The sequence below is a fragment of the Cnephaeus nilssonii genome, assembly GCF_951640355.1.
Source record: "Cnephaeus nilssonii genome assembly, chromosome: 9".
Lineage (NCBI taxonomy): Eukaryota > Metazoa > Chordata > Mammalia > Chiroptera > Vespertilionidae > Cnephaeus > Cnephaeus nilssonii.
The window spans coordinates 65556728-65577308 of NC_137080.1; the positions used below are offsets into that span (position 1 = coordinate 65556728).

The 20581-nt window shown below is 37.1% G+C and overlaps 1 protein-coding gene across 9 annotated transcripts in view; it reads right to left on the bottom strand.

The window, feature by feature from the left end:
• FAM135A (family with sequence similarity 135 member A) overlaps nucleotides 1-20581 on the bottom strand; it is a 101722-nt gene that overhangs the window by 15254 nt on the left and 65887 nt on the right. For 5 of the 9 annotated variants that reach the window (XM_079780954.1, XM_079780953.1, XM_079780956.1 and 2 more), the window contains 8 exons: nucleotides 16792-16865; nucleotides 15431-15585; nucleotides 12853-15208; nucleotides 10915-11075; nucleotides 8465-8562; nucleotides 6585-6682; nucleotides 4362-4513; nucleotides 2476-2586 (listed from right to left, as the gene is read on the bottom strand). In XM_079780954.1, the coding sequence (XP_079637080.1) occupies nucleotides 2476-2586; nucleotides 4362-4513; nucleotides 6585-6682; nucleotides 8465-8562; nucleotides 10915-11075; nucleotides 12853-15208; nucleotides 15431-15585; nucleotides 16792-16865 (3205 nt within the window). The remainder of the gene's footprint in view (nucleotides 1-2475; nucleotides 2587-4361; nucleotides 4514-6584; nucleotides 6683-8464; nucleotides 8563-10914; nucleotides 11076-12852; nucleotides 15209-15430; nucleotides 15586-16791; nucleotides 16866-20581) is intronic. The other 4 variants (XM_079780957.1, XM_079780959.1, XM_079780958.1 and 1 more) reach the window with 2 other exon arrangements.

Below are 20581 nucleotides of genomic sequence, written 5' to 3' on the forward strand. Positions count from 1 at the left end.
TGAGGCTGTGCCCCCCGCTCAGCGGGGCTTGACAGGGGATCTCAGGCCGTGTCCCCCACCCGGCAGGGCTTGACGGAGGACCTCAGGCCACACCGCCCGCCCCAGCCCCGGGCCAGGGGACCTGAGGCTGCGCCCCCCACCCGGTGGGGCTTGACAAGGGTGAGACCGGCGGGGTCTGGATCTAGCTCAATGGGGAGTGGGGGCCAGCTGGGTTTGGGTCTCATGTGACTTTAAAGCCTACGTGGGTGGGTGGGGACATGACTCTGGGTCCCGTGGTGTGCCCCAGACTGACAGGAGGAAGATTTTCATACATTTTACTAATTTTCTTTCATCTCTGACACTTCTATTATAGAGAAAGGGCAAATAGCAATATTAAAATATTTCCTCTAATTAATCCCCTTTTAATGTGCATGAATTTCGTGCACCAGGACACTAGTATGACAAATAAGTGAGTATATTGGGTTCAGTAGGCCGTAGGGATACATATCTGAGCAGTACCAATGGTGAAGATGGATATGAAATGATGCTATCAAAGAAGAATGTAAAGAGTGAGAACAGCAGGTAATAGAGGCTGGAAAGGAAAGAAAAGAAGCCTGTGTAGGAAGCAGAGAGCTAAGATTAAAGAAAACCAAGAGAGGCTGATGTTACAGAATTGGAGGGAGGAAAATGTTTCAAGAAGGAGGGTGTTTTCATTAACCCTTTGCACTCGCTTGCTTTTTTCTCGATTCCTTTATTCTACTTGGGATTTAATTTTTTAAATACCCCAGATTTTACAAAGCGTGGCAGTAGAATAAAAAACTGGAGTTTCTTTTCATACAAACTTATTTATTTGGATTTTTTTATATTTCAAATTATTGATACATTCAAAGAGTAATTTTAATCTCTATAATTTTTCATGGTGTGATATTTTTTGAAACATTCACCCACATGAAGACCTGGTTTACATTCACATGTTTCGCAAATATATATCATCTCTCTTCTTCCTCCTTTGATTTTTCTGTTAGAACAAACAACACAATCTTTGTGTTTTTTGTTAGGGTGAGGTGTGATTATATGGAGCTTTCCATCTAAACATTGCTCTAAGTTAGTGGATAATAATCTACCCCTGGAAGTTAGTGTACTGGTCTAACCTTTTTCATGTGACTGATGTGTCTTAGAAACAAATAGCCTTTGAAGATGCCATTGGTGAAGCTTAGGTGGTGGAATCAGTTGAGACAGCATTTACATTTTACTTGTCCTTTCATGCTAATGAAAACAAGAAAAGATACTGCAAAAATAGACAAAAATCTTCCCCCCCGCGGCGAAACTACGTGTCGAGTGTGGCTCAACATACGAGCTGCTACCAATGCTAACCGTGTCGAGTCATACTCGACATCCGAGTGCAAAAGGTTAATTTATGTATTGTTTATGGCTATTGTTGTGCTATAATGGTATTGTTGAGTAGTTGCAACAGAGATCATATGGTCCACAAAGCCAAATATTTATTATCTTGCCCTTTAGAAAAAAATTTTGCCAACCTCTGCCATACAGAGAGTAGTGGGGAAATGGGGGTGTGGTATTATCTAGGTTTCAGTTATATCTCTACTTTTAGAAGAAAGAGAAGATAACATTCTTGGAAGAAGATAAAGATGAAGATTTTTATTTTATTTTATTTTATTTTATTTTATTTTATTGATTTTTAAATTTGATTTGTTATTGAGAGAGGAAGGGAGAGGGAGAGAGAGATAGAAACATCAATGATGAGAGAGAATCATTGATCGGCTGCCTCCTCTATGGGGATTGAGCCCGCAACCCGGGCATGTACACTGACTGGGAATTGAACCCTGACCTTTTCAGTGGAAAGAATGTATGGGGAACCAGTTCCTAATTACTCTGCAACTGGTTTTTAAGATTGTGGAATATTTAATTCTACCTTTGGAGCTTCTAATATTACAGAAGGTAGTAAATTTATTATTTAATAATAAGCTAATAAGAGATGAAGAACAAGACTCGTCAGTGGTGAGAATGTGAAGAAGGAATAACTATTACTAGTTTAGTTATTGACATTTTCCAGAAATGTTTGACAGCCTTAGAACAGGAAAGTAGAACAATAGAACAATATGTGTCAGTTTATAATAAGGATTAAAGATTGAGGTAGGGGACAGCTAGAAGGACAAGAGGGCTAGGATATGCAGAGGCCTCGGTCAAAAACTGACTAACTTATAACTGGTATGGATTACAAATGCTAAAAATTTTAGGACAATTTCAATGTAGCTGTGCAGCTCTTAAAAAATAAATATGATCATGTGAAAAAATTAAACCATGTTATCAATTGTTTAGTTTTAAATGTGAGTCTGCTATTTCATTTACCAAGAAGTTACAATTGACTAATACTTTTTAATCAGCAGAAAGACATGTAGATAATTTATTTGCTAAAGGTTTTTTAAAAAAAGGATTTACAAGTGAATGTTTTAAAAACTGTTACTATATACTTACCTGCTTTATTACTAAGCTTGTATAAGAAAGTTTGGCGAGGGTCTGAATGATCTCGACATGTCAATTGCAAAAGAGAACCTGATTTTTTCCATTTCTGCATAAACCATAGACCTAGAGAGTTATAAATGATATGTGAGTATAACTAGAAATATATAGTAACATATGCCAAGGTTATTAATTTTAATATATTTCATTTCAGAAGAGACATCCTCCAAATTAGAATTCTGTTGGCTAATAAATATATTTACATGATATTTTCATTTTGTGATAACAAATATATACACATCCACATATAGGTTAACTATAGATTAATAAAGGTTAAAATGGGGCTTGCTATTTCTTTCTCAATCAGTAATAAAATAGATAATGGTCTATGAAGAATAAATCTGGGAAAATTGTACCTTTAGATATATTTGACCAAATTATAAAGAAGCAGAGGGAGATAAAACTTCAAACACAGTAATAGATCTGACACCTAAGTACTGAGACTTTACACTATAGATAATTATAGTTAAGTTATGGCAGACTGATTATATAAGACCAACTCTGAGAATGAGGACTTGATTAATGTTTGTTAGCAATAGTTAAATATAATTTCACTTTCATATTTAACTGTATTTCTTTATATTGCCAGTTACCCATATTTAAATGCATCCTCTCTTATGTGAAACCCTAATCACTCTGGAACTGGTTTTCAAGATTGTGGAATATTCAATTTTACTTTTGGTACTTCTAATATTACAGAAGGGAAGAGGAGAAGTTAAGAAAAAAACTTAATTGATTAAGTCTGATAACTGAAAGCCTATCTGGGGGAAAGTTTAGTGAAGAAAGAAATTCAAAGTACTGCATCTTATTTATATTGGGTTCTATATTTTTATTATTATTTATGGATTTCATTTTTCTCATGTCCTAATTTTCAATCTGAAAAAATTTAGAACTAGCTATATTTTGAAAACCAGCATTTGAAATAAGATACAAAAGAAAATGATTTGGTTTTTTCGTTCAATGAAAGCAATGAAAGACAAAATCAAAATAATAGTTTTAAGGCTCAATGAAAAAATGAAAACAAAATGAAATATAATTTATCCTCTCAATAGAAATCAATTGACTAAATTATAAAAACCATTTTTAAAAAATCTAAGGAAAAACAAAGCCAAATAAAAAGCAAATCAAGAATGAGATTAGTGATGTCCTAGCTGGTTTGGCTCAGTGGATAGAGTGTCAGCCTGCAGACTGAAGGGTCCTGGGTTCAATTCCGGTAAAGGGCACATGCCTCGGTTGTGAGCTCGATCCCCAGTAGGGGGTGTGCAAGAGGCAGCTGATCAATGATTCTCTCTCATCATTGATGTTTCTATCTCTCCCTCTCCCTTCCTCTCTGAAATCAATAAAAAATATAAATATTTTTAAAAAGAATGAGATTAGTGAGAATAATTTTTCTAATCAAAATGGGCTCCTAACTTTCATTTTAATTTCTTTAAAAATTTTAGAATTTATTTCCTCATAATACCACTGTTAAAATCAGAGTTAACATTCTATATAAAATATTTTATAACTTTATTATATATTAAATATAGACATTTACTGGCTATCTGTTTAAATGATGGAACAACAGAATAGCCTGTTTATAAGATAAACATTTACTAAAAAGATTTAGTTTAATTAAAAAAATGCTCTAATTACTTTTTACAAATGTCATCTCAATATAATATTCGTTTTCTGAAATGACTTATCAGCGTATTTCATGAGCATGACAAAACAGAAAACAGCTACATATTTTTTTTCATGAATTTTCAAGTATGTGACAAGTTGGCTCTAAAATAAACACATACTAAATTTGACTTTTCTCCCCATGCCATATTTTTATACTGAACAATAAAACTTTTTACCTGTATTAACAAGAGCACTGCTATTGTAGAGTGTACCGAGGTGAGGTCCAGAAAGAGATAGAAAGGTATGAAGTTTGTGGAGGTAATATTTAAACCTTGGCCTTGTAAGCACTGAACGGATTATTAAATTGCCCAACGAATGTCCAATAAAGCTTTAAGAGGGAAAAAAAGAAAAAGACATTTCTCCCATAGTATTAGTTTTAAAAACAAATATCAAGGTGATATCACTACACATAGATGTAAAATATTAAGAGTTAAAAATTTTCTAGTATGTTTTAAAATTATGGTTTGATATTTTGAAATGAGATAACTTACATTTTGAAGGAAAATATGTGACTGTAGTAGAAAGTTCCTATTATGTAATTTAAATGCTTACTCTATGGAAACAATATATTATATAGAAAATGTTACTTATAGTTTGTAATTGCTTAGAAATAAGTATAGTTGCTTATACTTTATAAGTAATATACACTGACTAGATAAATTTGTCTCCCTAGGCACACATACAATTATTTTCTTAAATAATAATTTAAAACAAACTTTTCTGGACCACACTCAAAAGTGGGCAGTTCTTTTGACCTCTCTCAAGGCACAGCTAAAACGTGCATTTTCCTACTATAAGTCTAAGATCATAGCAAAATAACTAATATTTATAAAGTACTTCATCTTTATTAAGGAATAGTTTAAATGAAAAGAGCCTTTTTTGCTTAGCATTATTTTACAATAGATAATATATGAATTCCTGTGGACAATAACAAAAAAAGAGCCCTGACCAGTTTGGCTCAGTGGATAGAGCGTCAGCCTGTAGATTGAAGGGTCCCAGGTTGGATTCCGGTCAAGGGCATGAACCTTGGTTGCAAGCACATCCCCCATAGGGGGTGTGCAGGAGGCGGCTGATCGATGTTTCTCTCTCACCGATGTTTCTAACTCTCTATTCCTCTCCCTTCTTTTCTGTAAAAAATCAATTTATATATATATGAAAGATGTCTAAACACTGGTTTATCCATATAATTAGTGAGAAGTTCAGGACGAACTTCCCTCCTGAACTGACTTTCCTAAAGCTGTGGGGTGAGAGTTATGAGTAACTAACAGTCCTCAATCAACTAGATCAGGCTTTTGGATAATGGGTGATTATAACTGACAACCTAATCTGAAGAGGGAATACTTTTGCGGACGAATGAAAAAATTAAATATTTTTCTCATAAAATAGTAAAAAAATAAAAAAATATGAAGATCACTGTAGAAAGTTTAGTAAGCAGAGTATTTTAAAAATCTATAAATGAAAAGAATTAGAATGAGAAAATAATTTCTTCTCCCAACATACTTGTATCTCTCCCCATATTTTAACAGAAATCTGTTTTGTGTTTTTCTTTAAACTTTAAGTAGAAACCTGTTTATCTATTTTCCTAAAATGCACGTTTTAGCTGTGCCTTGAGAGTAGTCAAAGAACTGCCCACTTTTGAGTGAGGACCAGAAAATACTTCTATACTTCAGACTGGAAACAAACTACAAACGCTTATAGTATACAGAGCCAGCTTCTTCCTCTAACTTAATGGAGATATGAAGATAATTAGTTTATTCTTTTTGAAGAATGAAGGTTAGTTTTTACTTAATTCCTAATAGACTAGAAGAAATAAATATTTTTCTCTCTCCCATGTATATCCTCAATATCTGATTAAATAATGAGACATATCGGTTTGATCACATCTCTTACTTGTAGAAAACTAACTTACAAAGTAGTCATAAAACTTTGAAAATATTTTTATTGTTTGACTTGTTTGTATATATCCATTTTCCTTCAAACTTTTCTTTTTGGTAACATATTTTTGGATATATAATTCACATACCATATAATTCACCCACTTAAAGTATACAATTCAATATTTTTTAGTGTATTCAGAGTTGTACAGCCATTACTACAAGAAATTTTATAACATTTTCACCAGATGCTGTACCTTTAGCTATCAGGTCCCTACCTCACATTTCCCCCAACTCTAAACAATCCCTAATCTACTGCTGTCTATAGATTTGCAAATTCTGGACAATTCATATAAACAGAATCATATAATATGTGATCTTTTAAGTTGTTCTTTTCTCTTCCAATTAATTTGAGTTGTGATCTCCTATATTCAGAATATGATGACAAAACTATCACAAATTCTTTTTAGGTTTTCTATAATTCATAGAGATATAAAAATAGTTGTGTAATATTATAGAAGTTACCTTATTTTTGAAACTGTTAGACTATATATCTGAATATATTGTATTATCTCATCCAGAAGACGATCAGTCATGCTATCGAAATCAGCAAAAGTATCATTCTAAACAAAAGTAAAATAGACACATTACATACTGAATACATATAATCACATGAAAAACTGAACATAAATATTATTTTTAATTTAGGTACTAAAATATGGTTAAGACCAGTGTTTTTTTAATATAATTTGGTGAATGTAATATTGATTGTATTAAAATGAGCAAAAAATAGTGACTTTCTAGGGAAAAGGGTTCATTAATAAGTGTTCTTAATAACACTTCATTTAGTTGTTTAACTGTTTAGCACACTACCAGCATTTAATATGTTATTTATATCTAGAGGTCCGGTGCACGAAATTCGTGCACGGGGGCGGGGGTGTAATCCCTCAGGCCAGCCTGCACCCTCTCCAATCTGGGATCCCTCTCACAATCCAGGACTGCTGGCTCTGAACTGCTCGCCTGCCTGCCTTCCTGATTGCCCCTAACCGCTTCTGCCTGCCAGCCTGATCACCCCCTAACCACTCCCCTGCCAGCCTGATTGATGCCTAACTGCTCCCCAGCCAGCGTGTTTGCCCCCAACTGCCCTCCTCTGCAGGCCTGGTCACCCCTAACTGCCCTCCCCTGCAGGCCTGGTCCCCCACAACTGCTCTCCCCTGCAGGCCTGGGTCCCACCCAACTGCCCTTCCCTGCAGGCCCCGTCACCCCCAACTTCCCTCCTCTGCTGGCCTGCCACCCCTAACTGCCCTCCCCTGCAGGCTTGATTGCCCCCAACTGCCCTCCCTTGCAGGCCTGGTCCCTCCCAACTGCCCTCCCCTGCTGGCCTGATCGCCCACAACTGCCTTCCCCTGCTGGCCATCTTGTGTCCACATGGGGGCAGGATCTTTGACCACATGGGGGCAGCCATATTGTGTGTTGGAGTGATGGTCAATCTGCATATTACTCTTTTATTAGATAGGATAGAGGCCTGGTGCATGGGTGGGGGCCAGCTGGTTTGCCCTGAAGGGTATCTGGGATCAGGGTGGGGGGGGTTTCCTTGGGGTGTGGGGCAGCCTGGGTGAAGGGCCTGTGGTGGTTTGCAGACTGGCCATGCCCCCTGGCGACCCAAGCAGAGGCCCTGGTATCTGGCATTTGTTTACCTTCTACAATTGAAACTTTGTAGCCTGGAGTAGAGCCATGCCTCCTGCTCGCTCTGTGGCCGGCAGCCATTTCTTTTGGGGTTTGTGTTCTTCTATAATTGAAACTTTGTAGCCTGGAGCAGAGGCCTAGGCCAGCCAGGGTTGCAGAAGCTTTGCTTCCTCCATTGCTGGGGGAAACCCAAGCCTTCCGCTCTTTCCAGCTCCGTGGCTGCCGCCATTTCTGTTTGAATTTGTTTACCTTCTATAATTGAAACTTTGTAGCCTTGAGTGGAGGCTTAGGCCTGCAACGGCACACGGAAAGCTTGGCTTCCTTTGTTACCAGGTAAACCCAAGCCCCCCTCCTGCTCTCTGTGGCTGTAGCCATCTTGGTTGGGTTTATTTGCATATTTGCTCCTGATTGGCTGGTGGGCGTGGCTTATGGGTATAGCGGAGTTAGGGTCAATTTGCATATTACTCTTTTATTAGGTAGGATGATTTCATTAATGGAATATTTGCATAGAAATGTAAATCTAGAAATTCTGCATATGTGAAGAGTTTACAAATAGAACTATCAATCATTTTATTTACTGGGGATATGCATTAATGTTACATTTTTTAGAAATTAGAAAAACTATTTCTACTATTATAGGCATTTTGTAGTAAGCAAATATTTAGGTAGAAAGTAGTACAAAATTATTTGCTTCCACTGAAAATACTGTGATATTGTACCTGATTTCTCTCAGACATAAGAAAATCAATTCTTCCCCCAGGCAGTCCAAGTCCAAGTTCAATATAAGTTTTTACTAATCGCAGATCTGCACTGTTACCTAGAAAATAAAAAATTCCATCTAAAGGAGATAAAGTAAAAGGCATGACTGACTGCCAGTTATAAACAGATAGTGCACTGTAAAACAGAGTCCTCAATTTTTATTTCAAAGCTGACTTCCATTAGCAGGACAATGTCTTTCAACGGTTTTGTCTCTTAAGTTTTGGTCACATTGATGCTTTCACTTTCTAACCTAATTGTGTCTTTAACTGTGAGCACTCACTTGGGTGACTGACAACTGGTTATAGTAGCTGTGACTGAAGTACTCCATACTATCACTACTCTAGATGATCATTTAACAAACTTTGAATTTATTTTAGATGTAGATTTAATCTGTTGACTTTCCTTTGATGGTACTGGCATAGACGGATGAAAATAAATCCATATAAATAATCTAGGATGGTTTATCTTAATTACTAACTTAAAAGATATCTAGAAATAGAAAATATTGATAATACATAAATATAAAAATCATTATTATCTTTAAAAATTAGTTTAGTGGCTTACTTAGTTATGAACATGTCATTATCAATTGTTGAATCTTTACCCTCCCTATATATATCTTTTAGGTATTTCATGAACTGACAGAGATAACTGTTTTATTCTGAACTTTAAAAAGAACACCTCTAGTGTTTCATTACTAAGTATATGTTTCCCACTGGCTGGAAATATGTTTAATCACATTAATAAAGGCTAGTGCTATTTAAGGCTTCAAGTTTGGTGCTTAGTTGTAATAACTGGGAATACTGAATTTTATCAATAGTTTCTTACTTGATTTTCTGATATATTAATAAATTTCTTTATATTTACTTGTTTCGGCATTCTGGGAATTAAATCCTATTTGCTAGAGGGTTTTTTTGACAGTCAAAAAATTAATTGCCCTAGTTGGTTTGGCTCAGTGAATAGAGCGTTGACCTGTGGACTTAAGGGTCCCGGGTTCAATTTCAGTCAAGGGTACATGCCTGGGTTGCGGGCTTGATCCCCAGTAGGAGGCGCGCAGGAGGCAGCTGATCAATGATTCTGTCTCATCATTGATGTTTCTATCTCTCCCTCTCCCTTTCTCTCTGAAATCAATAAAAATATATTAAAAATAAATTAAAAAATTATTTGTCTGCAATACTGCTATGGTTTTATTAAGCATATTAATGTCATATTGATCCAGCTTTTTTGGGTATGGAGTGTGATACCTTTTTCAGACTTGATAACAAGTTTAGGTTAATGTTAAGAAACAAAATAAACTATGTTCCCTATGTTTCGTCTTTTTTTATTTTTCTATTATTCTGCAACAATTTATATAACATAGAGAAAATATTTTCTTGAAAACCAGAGATTCTACTGGAATTAGCCTTGGGAGCTAATTCGTGAAAATTTTATTACTGGGGTGGAAGAGGTTAGTACTGGAGGTATTTTATTTCTGGAGAACGAGTTCTTTTTTTAAAGAATTTACTATCTCAATCCTCTTTAGTATTTTTATAATCCATAAAATCTTTTGTCAATTTGTTCTTATGAAATAACATTATAGCAATACCCTACTAGTCTAGAGATATTTGGCATCTTTTAATATAATTTCTAATAAAGAAAAAAAGTCTGTTGAACAAATAATCAAAATAGCCATCATAAAACCATGGCACTAAAGCTAGGTATTTAGAATTTAAATTAATCCCTAATTAATTAGTGAATCTTTAATTTTTTAAACAATATATTTTTATTGATTTCAGAGAGGAAGAAAGAGGGAGAGAAACACAGAAACATCAATGATGAGAGAGAACCATCGATTGGCTGCCTCCTGACGCCCCACACTGAGGATGAAGCCTGCAATCCAGGCATAAGCCTGGACCAGGAATCGATACATGACCCTCCTGGTTCATAGGTCAACGCTCAACCACTGAGCCATGTGGCTGGGCTGAATCTTTAATTTTAAGGTGTTGACTTTTCTAGTCCTGAGGTACCCATGAGGTTTAAAGTATCAAGCTAAAAGGGAACTAGGAAGACGATCAAAGGGAGACAAAATGATTGCTATGAGGTAACAACTGAAAAAAAAATTTTAAAAACCCAACAAACACAAACAGTATCTCTGTACAGTGATGCTGTACAGAGAAAAATCCAGTTAAAATAAATAAAATGTCGGCACATGGATGTTAGTTCCATGTAAAATTTACTTAAAAGGAAATCTAATATTATACTTAGCACAATTAAACATATTCCTATTTTAGAATATATTTAAAATTCAATTAATTTAAGCAATTTAAAAATCCTTTTTGCAGTTCAAAGAGTAAATAGAATGGAATGAGATCTATTAGGGAAATAAAACATAATTGAGTTGCTATGGGTTACATCAGTAGACGCTTCATACCATCTAAACCATGCACGCAGACAATGAGATGTACTCCATCTTCAGAACCATCCTCTTCTTCCATGCTAAAGTAAGGGACTGAGGATGCCAGCAGAGGAGCATCACTGTACATAAACCCAGGGAGTTTAAGTTGCTTCAATTCTTCTTTTGCCTGAAGGAAGCTGAAGCAAATATATTCAGTTTTAGAACCAAAAAGATAATCTGTTGAATTTATGGAATTGCAGAGAAGAGGAAGCCCAGAAATTGATTTTAAAATAATCAAAATATGTGGGATCACCTAAATGATTTAGAAATCAGAGTAATTTTCTTTACTATTTTTAGTATATATTCTGTTCAAATACAACTACTATTTTAAATCTGAAATTAAATTTAAGATAGTCTTTTAAACTTGAAATTAACGAAGAAAATAGGAGTGGAGTTAATGCTTTCTACAAAATTTTGTATTTTATGCATAGAAAAGCTGGAAGAAATATTGGAAAGATGACAATGATGCTCATCCTGTAATCAAATCTTGTCCTCTTTACTCCTTTTTTTACTTTTAATTTTTTGTTAATCTTCACCTGAGGATATTTTCCCATTGATTTTTAGAGAGAATGGAAAGGAGGGGGAGAGACAGAGAGAGAAACATGGACTGGTTTCCTCCAGCATGCACCCTGACCGCACCCTGACTGGGGCCAGGGATTGAGCATGGGATCAAGTCTGCAACTGAGGTACCCTGACTAGGGCCAGGGATCAAACCTGGGATGGAGCCTGCAACCCAAGGTATGTGCCCTCGGCCAGAATCAAACCCACAAGCCTTCCGTCCTGGACAGAAGAGTTATCCACTGAGCCAAACTGGCTAGGGTTTCTTTAATCTTACATAAATGGAAGGGAAGGAGCTGTTGTATAAAGTGTAACAGTAAGAATGGTAGTTATAGTATTAAGTAGATTAACATATCAATCAGAAGGAGCAGAACCAAGAGGGGGATGTGACTAAATATAATTGGCGACATATACTCATTTGGAATGAGTGACTACTCAACTTGGATGCTTCAAACAACAAAAATTATTTTAACATTATATCATTTAGACTGATAGAAATAAACTCAAAGAAGCTGAACAGAGTAAGATACACTAGGTGAAGACCTATAGACCATGTTTTTCATTAATTACTCAGGAACAGCTGAGGTACCCAGATGGTGATAATAACCTTCAGTTTTCTAGCGTACTATAATTCTCTAATAGGCTGTTATCACCTATCTGGTTTTTTTAGCTTTAGGAACTATGGATTTTAATTATGTGTATAATCATATTAATTTGGGAATTTAAAAAATCTACGATAGGCATGCCTAGACCTTTCACTTGAGGGATTATATCTCCATCTGGAGAAAGGCAGTAGAATATTTTGAAAGCCAGTGCCAGACTAGTAAACCTATATCATCCTCAAATTTTTCTGGATTTTTTTACTGGTCCATGAAATCTCAATTCTGGAAACCCTAACTTAGCTGAGGCAATCTGGGTCTGATAGGTTTAGGAAGTCTCTACTAACCTCTTATTCATTAACTAATATTGTCCTTATTTGCTAGATGCACATATAAAACCTAACTTTTGTCTGGGAGTTAATGGGGCAAAATAAGGTAGTAATGAAAAAAGAGTTTTAACTGCAATTATTCCATACTTCTAACAAAAAAACAACCAATGGAAAATTTATATCAGGAATGTCTAGCCTATAGAACAGGACAATCATATGGGGAATTATAGGTCTGTCAAGTTGTATGAGTTCATTACTCCATTTTAGATAGCTAATCAAAGCAACGCTTTTGTTTTGTATTACAGAAACCAGAGAATATGAAATATTACCAGAGAAATACATATACTTATAATAGTAATATAAAACATAAAGATACATGTTTCACTCGCTCTATTTATTAGGACATGTTATTGTGCTCCATTACTTACGCTTGTATTTGAGGTTTTGGTGAATTTTCATACCAGGAAACTGATGAAGTGAAGTTGAAAGAAGCGCTGCTTGGCTGCTTTGTAATGGCATCAAATTTACTTTTAGAAGGATGCTTAACACTACAAGGAGACTCTCGCGGTGCAGACGGGAAGGACAAACAACCAGAAGTACAGACAGCAGGCATATTTATACCATCCCTCAGAAATTCACTGTTTATGTTTTCAGATTTTATAAGTCTTTCTTCTTCTAGTGCATCGCTCTTTGTATAGTGAGCATTTACAGTTCCATCCAAAGCTGAATAATCTGTTTCTTCATAATACCCATTTTGAACCATCTGTTGATCCTGCTCTTCCTCCTCATCCTTTTTACCCTGTTCCTGCTGAAGATTACTAATTCCTTTTTCAGGAGTTTCCTTCTGAGGGCTAACTGAATTGTTGTAGCTAATAGCACATGTGTCAGAAATATCTGTACTGCTTTGACAGCCAAAATAATTTTCCACTAGCCCTTGTTTTACCATATCAGGACTAGCTGAAAACGGGTCACTTGTACCCAGATGAGTTTCACTTATAACTGTAGGGGCTTCTGAATTTATTTGTTTGAGATCTAATACATCACTATTTATTCTTTTCACAGTTCTATCTTCACTAACTTCTATAGGAGTAGAAATGGAACCTGAAACAACACAAGGGGAGCCTAAACAAATGGGTTTTGAATTTAATGTAACTGCTGTTCCTGCAGGGTTATTAGATTTATCAGGACTCTGGGAGTCTTTACACATAGTGTCCAAATTATGTTTGGAGTTACAACTACTTTTTACAACACTGGAAGTATCTTCATCTGAAAAAACAACTTGTAAAGGGTCTTTAGTGCTTGAATTTAAGAAATTTATTGCTATAGTTTCATTGTCCAAATGCCCTGAAAATATGACACTCTGCTGTTGTAAAACAATACTTGAGTTTTTACTAGCATCACATTTTGGCAAATCAATTGTTTCCAGGTTTAAAACAGTTTTGCTATCACTTAAATGGCATTCGGGCACAACAGATTTCTTAGAATTTTCATCAGGTGACAGTTCATCATCAGAAGGTAGAGAGTTTATGGATGTCAAAGATGACTGTATTTCACTTAAAGCACTTGTACTCTCAGTACAATGACTTCCCAATGAAAATTTTATATTATAATCAGGTTTCATCAAAAGCTGAGGAAATAATCTTTCATTATTGTAAGGACCTTGCCCTTGCACAATTTCGAACACTACATCAGGGTTAGGATGTGTTGCAAAAGAACTTGGTTCACTTTCAACACCTGAATCTGAAAATCTAGATGAGGCATATGTGGCATTAATATCTGGTAACTTAATTGTATCTCCACTTACTACAACATGATATTCTTTTGTAGAAGCAGCAGGTTGATTACTTCTTAACTTAGCTAATGATTCTCCAACAGAACAGCACTTAACTTCCTGCAAAGATTCCTTTTCAAGTGTTATGTCTATAGATTTAGATTTATCATTAGATTCTAAAGACTCAAAGTTGGGTCGCTGTAAATTATCCACAAGTATTTCATCTTGTTGAAGCTCTGTCCAGGGACCTATTTTAACAGTTTTTTTCTCTGCACTGAAAGGATCTTTATTATTGGGATTTACGTCAATTGTTCTAACTCCTGAAGATGGAATTGCTTGATGATCATGGCAATCGTCTGATAAACTTCTGGTTGCCACATTGAGTTCCACTTGTGTAATTTCACTATCGTCCTGGGAGATATCAAGTTTACCTGAAATGGACAAATTTGCACAAAGATTTAGGCTGCCAGAGTTCAAAGGATCAAACAGGTCTGGTTGCATATTTTCAGTATCTGAAGACTTTTTTTCAGTTCTATTTGTTGGCAAATAGCTAGCTTCCTTTTGACTTGTCTGTCTGATGTAGGTCTTTAGGTCAAAATTATATCCACATACTGTGGGATCCAGACCTTCCTTCTGACTATGTGAAGGGTTGCCTTCAAAGCATGTAAAGAGATCACTTGATGCTGTACTTTTCAAACATTTGTAGCCTACCAAAACCACAGAATCCTTAGAGTTCTGTTTTATTAATTTTTTGGTATTTTCAGGTTTCATTGTTTTCATGAGTTTAGTGACCTTAACCTTGGATTTATTTGATTCTTCATTCTTTCCTTTTAGAGATTTTGGTAGCTGCTTTTCACCTTCTGTATAGCAAAAATTGGAGGCACCAGCAGGTCTGACTTTCACCTCTGGGCTAGAAAGTCCAGCTATAGATCTTTCTTCAGTCTCATATTTATCCATTCTAGTGGACTCTGATCTCTGAAGATTCTGAATTCCCATCCAGGGTGCATCTAAGTCTTTCATCCAAAGAAAAAAAGATTCAGATTTAAAACAAGGTCTGAGAACTCATATGATTAAGACTATCTTTTCTGACTATAACTTCCTAATATCCTCAAAAATAAGTAAAACTGGAAGGGAAAAGAAATGGACCCACATTAGGGAATGGTTTTATGTATATTAGGAAGAATATACTGAAAACGGACACAACAGCTTATATATTTTAGTTAGATTATACTTACCTTCAATAACTGAATCTAAATACCTATCTTCAAAGATTATAGGTAATGAATTGAGATCTCCATCTAATTCACTACATTCAATAGGTAGGGGTGGAAGAGAACTGCAGAAGGAAGTATTTTTGATAGCGGTGCACATCTGTAGATGACTCTGAGCACTGAAAAATATTTCTTAAGTCAGACTGTAATTTTAAAAAATTACACCTAATTCCACTTTACAGACTCTATACCCATTCCCCTTCCCCTCACCATTCCTATGCTCCTTCTCAAGATGTAACCTCATTATGAAAGAGCTCCTTGTTTAGAAAAAAACTGGTAAGATGAAAATTAGTTTGTTGACAATAAATTATTAGCTTATAAAATTATGGTTTATTAAAAACTTATTTAATTTCCATTATATTCTTTTATACTTTTTAATGTTATTTCAGTGACTTATCTATGCTTGATGTCTGAACTTTCTAATTTGCTGAGAATAGAATAAAGGAGAAAACTCAAATGCCTACTAATGACTTGATGGTAGAAAAAAAATGTATTCCATTTCTATTGCTATACTTAACTCATATTGCTTAATAAACCCAATCATTTAGCCTCAACAATTAACATAGTGCCCTTCTTGTTTTATCTATACCCCTACTCACTACCTTTCCCCACACTCTATTACTATTAATAGTTATTTTTTAGGTAAATTCACATCTATTGAAATATACAAATCTTAGCTATCTGACAAATGTATACATAATACAGATTATTTTCATCTACCCAGAGAGTATCCTCATGTTTTTCCAGTCATAATCCCAGCTCAAGTCAACAACAAGACAACCACTGTTCTGACTTTTTCACCTTAGTTTTCCATGTTTCAGAACTTCATATAAATAGAATATTATATCTGCTCTTTTATGTCCAACTTCTTTCAGTGCAATTTCCTCAAAATATTCTTTAAAGCCAAATAAAGGCAATTAAAATATACCCCGTAACAGACACAACAGAACGTAGTGCCAGTCAGACTACTTATGAAAATCTGTAATATGTAATAATGAATGTAAGAGATTCTGACCTGTGGAAATAAAGATGCAACAGGATGGCCAAATACAAGGCTGGAGCCAGAGCTATATGGGACTACCAAGGTTATAGTAGATCTGATGGGGGGGGGGGGGGGGGGGCAGAGATAAAGTGTAACACACTTCTTTATATAGGTACTTCATAAAGTAATTCATAAGATTAAACCCAATTTGGTTAAACAGGATCTATCTGAACACCAAATATTTCTCTTTCTTCATTTTAAATATTGTATATTCTGTCACTAAATTCTAAAATAGTTATCTAATATAAAAGGAAATAAATCATTTTGGATTTATGCTACTCACTGAAGTTCCTGGTATGCAATGACAGCTTCTCTTGGATGTTCAAAACAAAAGAATGCCTCAGAAAATCTGCGTACCTGAAAAATTCCAAAAGGAAATATGAATAACATTGCACATTTAAAAAATCAATCAGGCATAGCATGGTAGGGAAAGAAACCCCTTCTTTAGGTCTCCCATAACCACCGCTGTGAGAATCAATCTCCCTCCTCAGTGTTGCCAAAACACTGTATTTTGATACTGTGTGAAATAAAAGAAACAACAGAATGTAGAATGAGAAATTTAGGTTTGCATTATAGATTTGTTTTATTCGCTACTACATCTGTTTGTCTTATAAGCTATTTTAATTGCCATTATTGTCCCACAAGTAGTGCCCAGCACATGGGAAAAATGATAGAATCACATAGAATTTTCATTATGCCACATGTCAGGCATCCAAGTATGTGCCAGCTGAAATGACTCACTGACTTACTGGAAGTGTGACTTTGGGCATTTCACCTGAGCCTTGGAAGACTCGTTTTCAAATTCTGTTTAATACTTGTTTTCTGTAAAAGATTATTTTGAAAAAATAAGTAAGATAAAAACAAACTATATGATAGCAGTTTTTAATCTGGAAAGTGTATGTAAATATAAACTATTATAATTGTCATTATAAGTATTCACCACATTTTTCCTTAAAATAATTGCATATGTGAAGCTCTAGATGGTTTGGCTCAGTGGACAGAGCGTCAGCCTGTGGATTGAAGGGTCCAGTTTCGATTCTGGTCAAGGGCACATGCCCAGGTTGCGGGCTCGATCCCCAGTAGGGGGTGTGCAAAAGGCAGCAGATAAATGATTCATCATTGATGTTTCTATCTCTCTTTCCCTCTCTTCCTCTCTGAAATCAATAAAAATATATTTAAAAAAATAATTGCATATGTGAATTATCTCCTCTCTAATGTGTAATGTTCCTTAGAGAAGGAACTATATTTTGACTAGAGGCCCAGTGCACGAATTCATGCATGGGTGGGGTCTCTCAGGGTGGCCTGCGAGAATCGGGCTGAAACCCACAGTCCAACGCTGCCTGCAGCTCTTCCCTACCGCTCCCGCTCATCCCGGCTCCACTGCGCCTGCCGTGGGCTCACGCCCAATCAGTCCCAATTGGGAGAGGCTCAGGCCGCTGCAGCAGTGCTCGACAGCCATGAGCCCTGCGTCTGGCACCCTCCCAAAGGAAGTGGCCTGTGGGATTGGGCCAAAACAGGCTCTCTGACATCCCCTAAGGGGTCCCGGATTGCGAGAGGGCACAGGCCAGGCCGAGGGACCCCATTGGTGCACAATCAGGGCTGGGGAGGGACCGCAGGAGGGCTCCAGGGCATGTCGGGCCCATCTTGCTCAGTCCCAATGGGCCAGACCCCAGTAGCAAGCTAACCTACAGGTTGGAGCGTCTGCCCCCTGGTGGTCAGTGCGCATCATAGCGACTGGTCGACTGTCTGCCCCTTGGTCTTCAGTGCACGTCATAGCGAGTGGTTGAGTGGCCTTAGCATATCATTAGCACATTACGCTTTGATTGGTTGAACAGTCAACCCATCACCAGACAACTGGACACTTAGCATATTAGGCTTTTATTATATAGGATGATTGTTGTTATCCCCCAAAATATATATCTTGGTATGTTACAGAAGCAAGTACTTGGGTAAGTATTGGTTGAATCTTCCATTATATTTGTATTTTGATCCTTACATTTTTAATTATGCAAGAAAAGGCTCTGTCAGCTATTGGAGCAATATAAAGCAACAGTAAGGAAATGGAAAAATGTTTTGCTTGGCAGGTACATGAAGGAGAAATGATTTTATATCTTGAAATTATTACATCTAAGTTTCTTTTCTAAAGGGAAACATAGTAATTTAGGGTTCTTTGGTGTTAAACATATATTGAATTGGTGACATATTTTACTTGTTATCAAGATATGGCCAGCTGAATTTCTGACTTATTAAACTTGTTTTCCTAATCTGATGAGATTGGGTGTTCAGAGGAACAAGACAGCGAGAGAGGTGGGGAGAGGAAGGTATGAGGAATCTATGAGGACGCAACTTGTGCCTTTACTTTCAAATGGCCAATTGCCTCTTTATCCTCTCTAATACTAAAGATGAGGAGAAATATCTGTCTGCTTGTCTATCTATTAGAGATGTTTCCCCTGAGAGCTATATATAAAATATTAAGAAATGCAGCCTGAAGTCATCTGGATTCCTGTAGTTGCAGCTGGGCCTGCAAAACTGGCTAGTTGCTTTTCCTTCTCTACCTTCTCTGATTCCTAAAATAACTATCATTTCTTGATAGCATTCTACCTACCAGGCTCTGGGCTAAAAAGGCACATTACTGTCTTTCTTCCTTCCTTCCTTTTCTTTTTTTTGGATAATCCTCACCCAAAGATATTTTTTCCATTAATTTTTAGAGAGTAGAAGGGAGGGAAGGAGGTAGAGACACACACACACACACACACACACACACAGAGACTGGGTGCCGGGGATGGAACCTGCAACTGGAATTGAACCCATGACACTCTGGTGCACAGGTTGGTGCTCTAACCATTGAGAAACCCAGCCATGGCTCCATTCTTTCATTTAAACCATATAGAAACCCAATGAGTGAGGAAATGGGCACAAAGAGATTAAGTACCTGGCTAAGATAACATACCCAGCAAGTGATAAAATGGGATTCAAGTAAAAATTTGAGAAATTCTAAATCTTGTGCTCCAAATAGTTTACTTCGTCCTTTCTATATAAGACTCCATTACCAGAAAGTCTTTTCTCTCCTTTATGCAACCATACAAAATTTTCTTTCTACATGTTCTCCTGTCAATATTTTCATGCTGTGGCAATGTGTAATGAAAAAGCCTATTAACTGTATTGTGTAGGCATAACTAAGGTATGACTGCTACTTGATGGGACAAAAGACATACATAGAAACAATGTTAAAATTATAAATTCAAACTTAGGATATCAGTAATATATTTTACTAGGAGCCCAGGGCACGAATTCGTGCACCTTGAAAGGAACTGTGGGCTGTGAGGCTGCAATAGGCACAGGGGCGGGTCTTGGCCTATCCTCCGTGCCCCAGCCCGGCCCCTCCCACCACGGCCTCACCCCCAGCCCCATCCCGTCTGCTGGCAGCCCTGCTCCTGCCGCTCCCACGCACTGATGGCGGCAGTCCCGCTCGCACCTGCTGCTGCCCTGATTGCCCCTCAGGAGCAGGGGAGGTGTGGAGAAGCCCTCAGGGGCAGTGGGAGCTGGCAGCCACCCTTGCACCCACTGATGGCGCCAAGTGATCGGGACCGGTGCTGGGCGCTGGCAGTGGGTATGAGCGGCAGCTCCAGCGCCGTCAGTGGGTGCAAATGGTGGCTCGTGCTGGCAGCGGATGTGAGTGGGGCCGGCACCAGCAGTAGGTGTGAGCGCCGGGTGGGACTGTGGCATGTAGGAGCAAAGAATTTTCAGTAACCACCAGAGGCTTGCCCCAATGACAGCAACTGGTGCCCCGCCTTGGTTTGGCACCCCCGCTCACCTGCTCCACCATCCCGCCACCCGCCATGTTCCGCACGCGCCCCTTGGTGGTCAGTGCATGTCACAGTGACCGGTTGTTCATATGTTCTGCGGTTAGGTCTATTTGCATATTAGGGTTTTATATATATAGATAGGAAAGGAGCAAAGAGCAGGCCAGACATTACAGGCATATCATTTGGGCAGCTTCACTGAAAGCTGTAATTTCACACTCCTGAGAGAACCACCAGCCCATTCTGTGCAGGTCACTGGGGGAAGGAGTC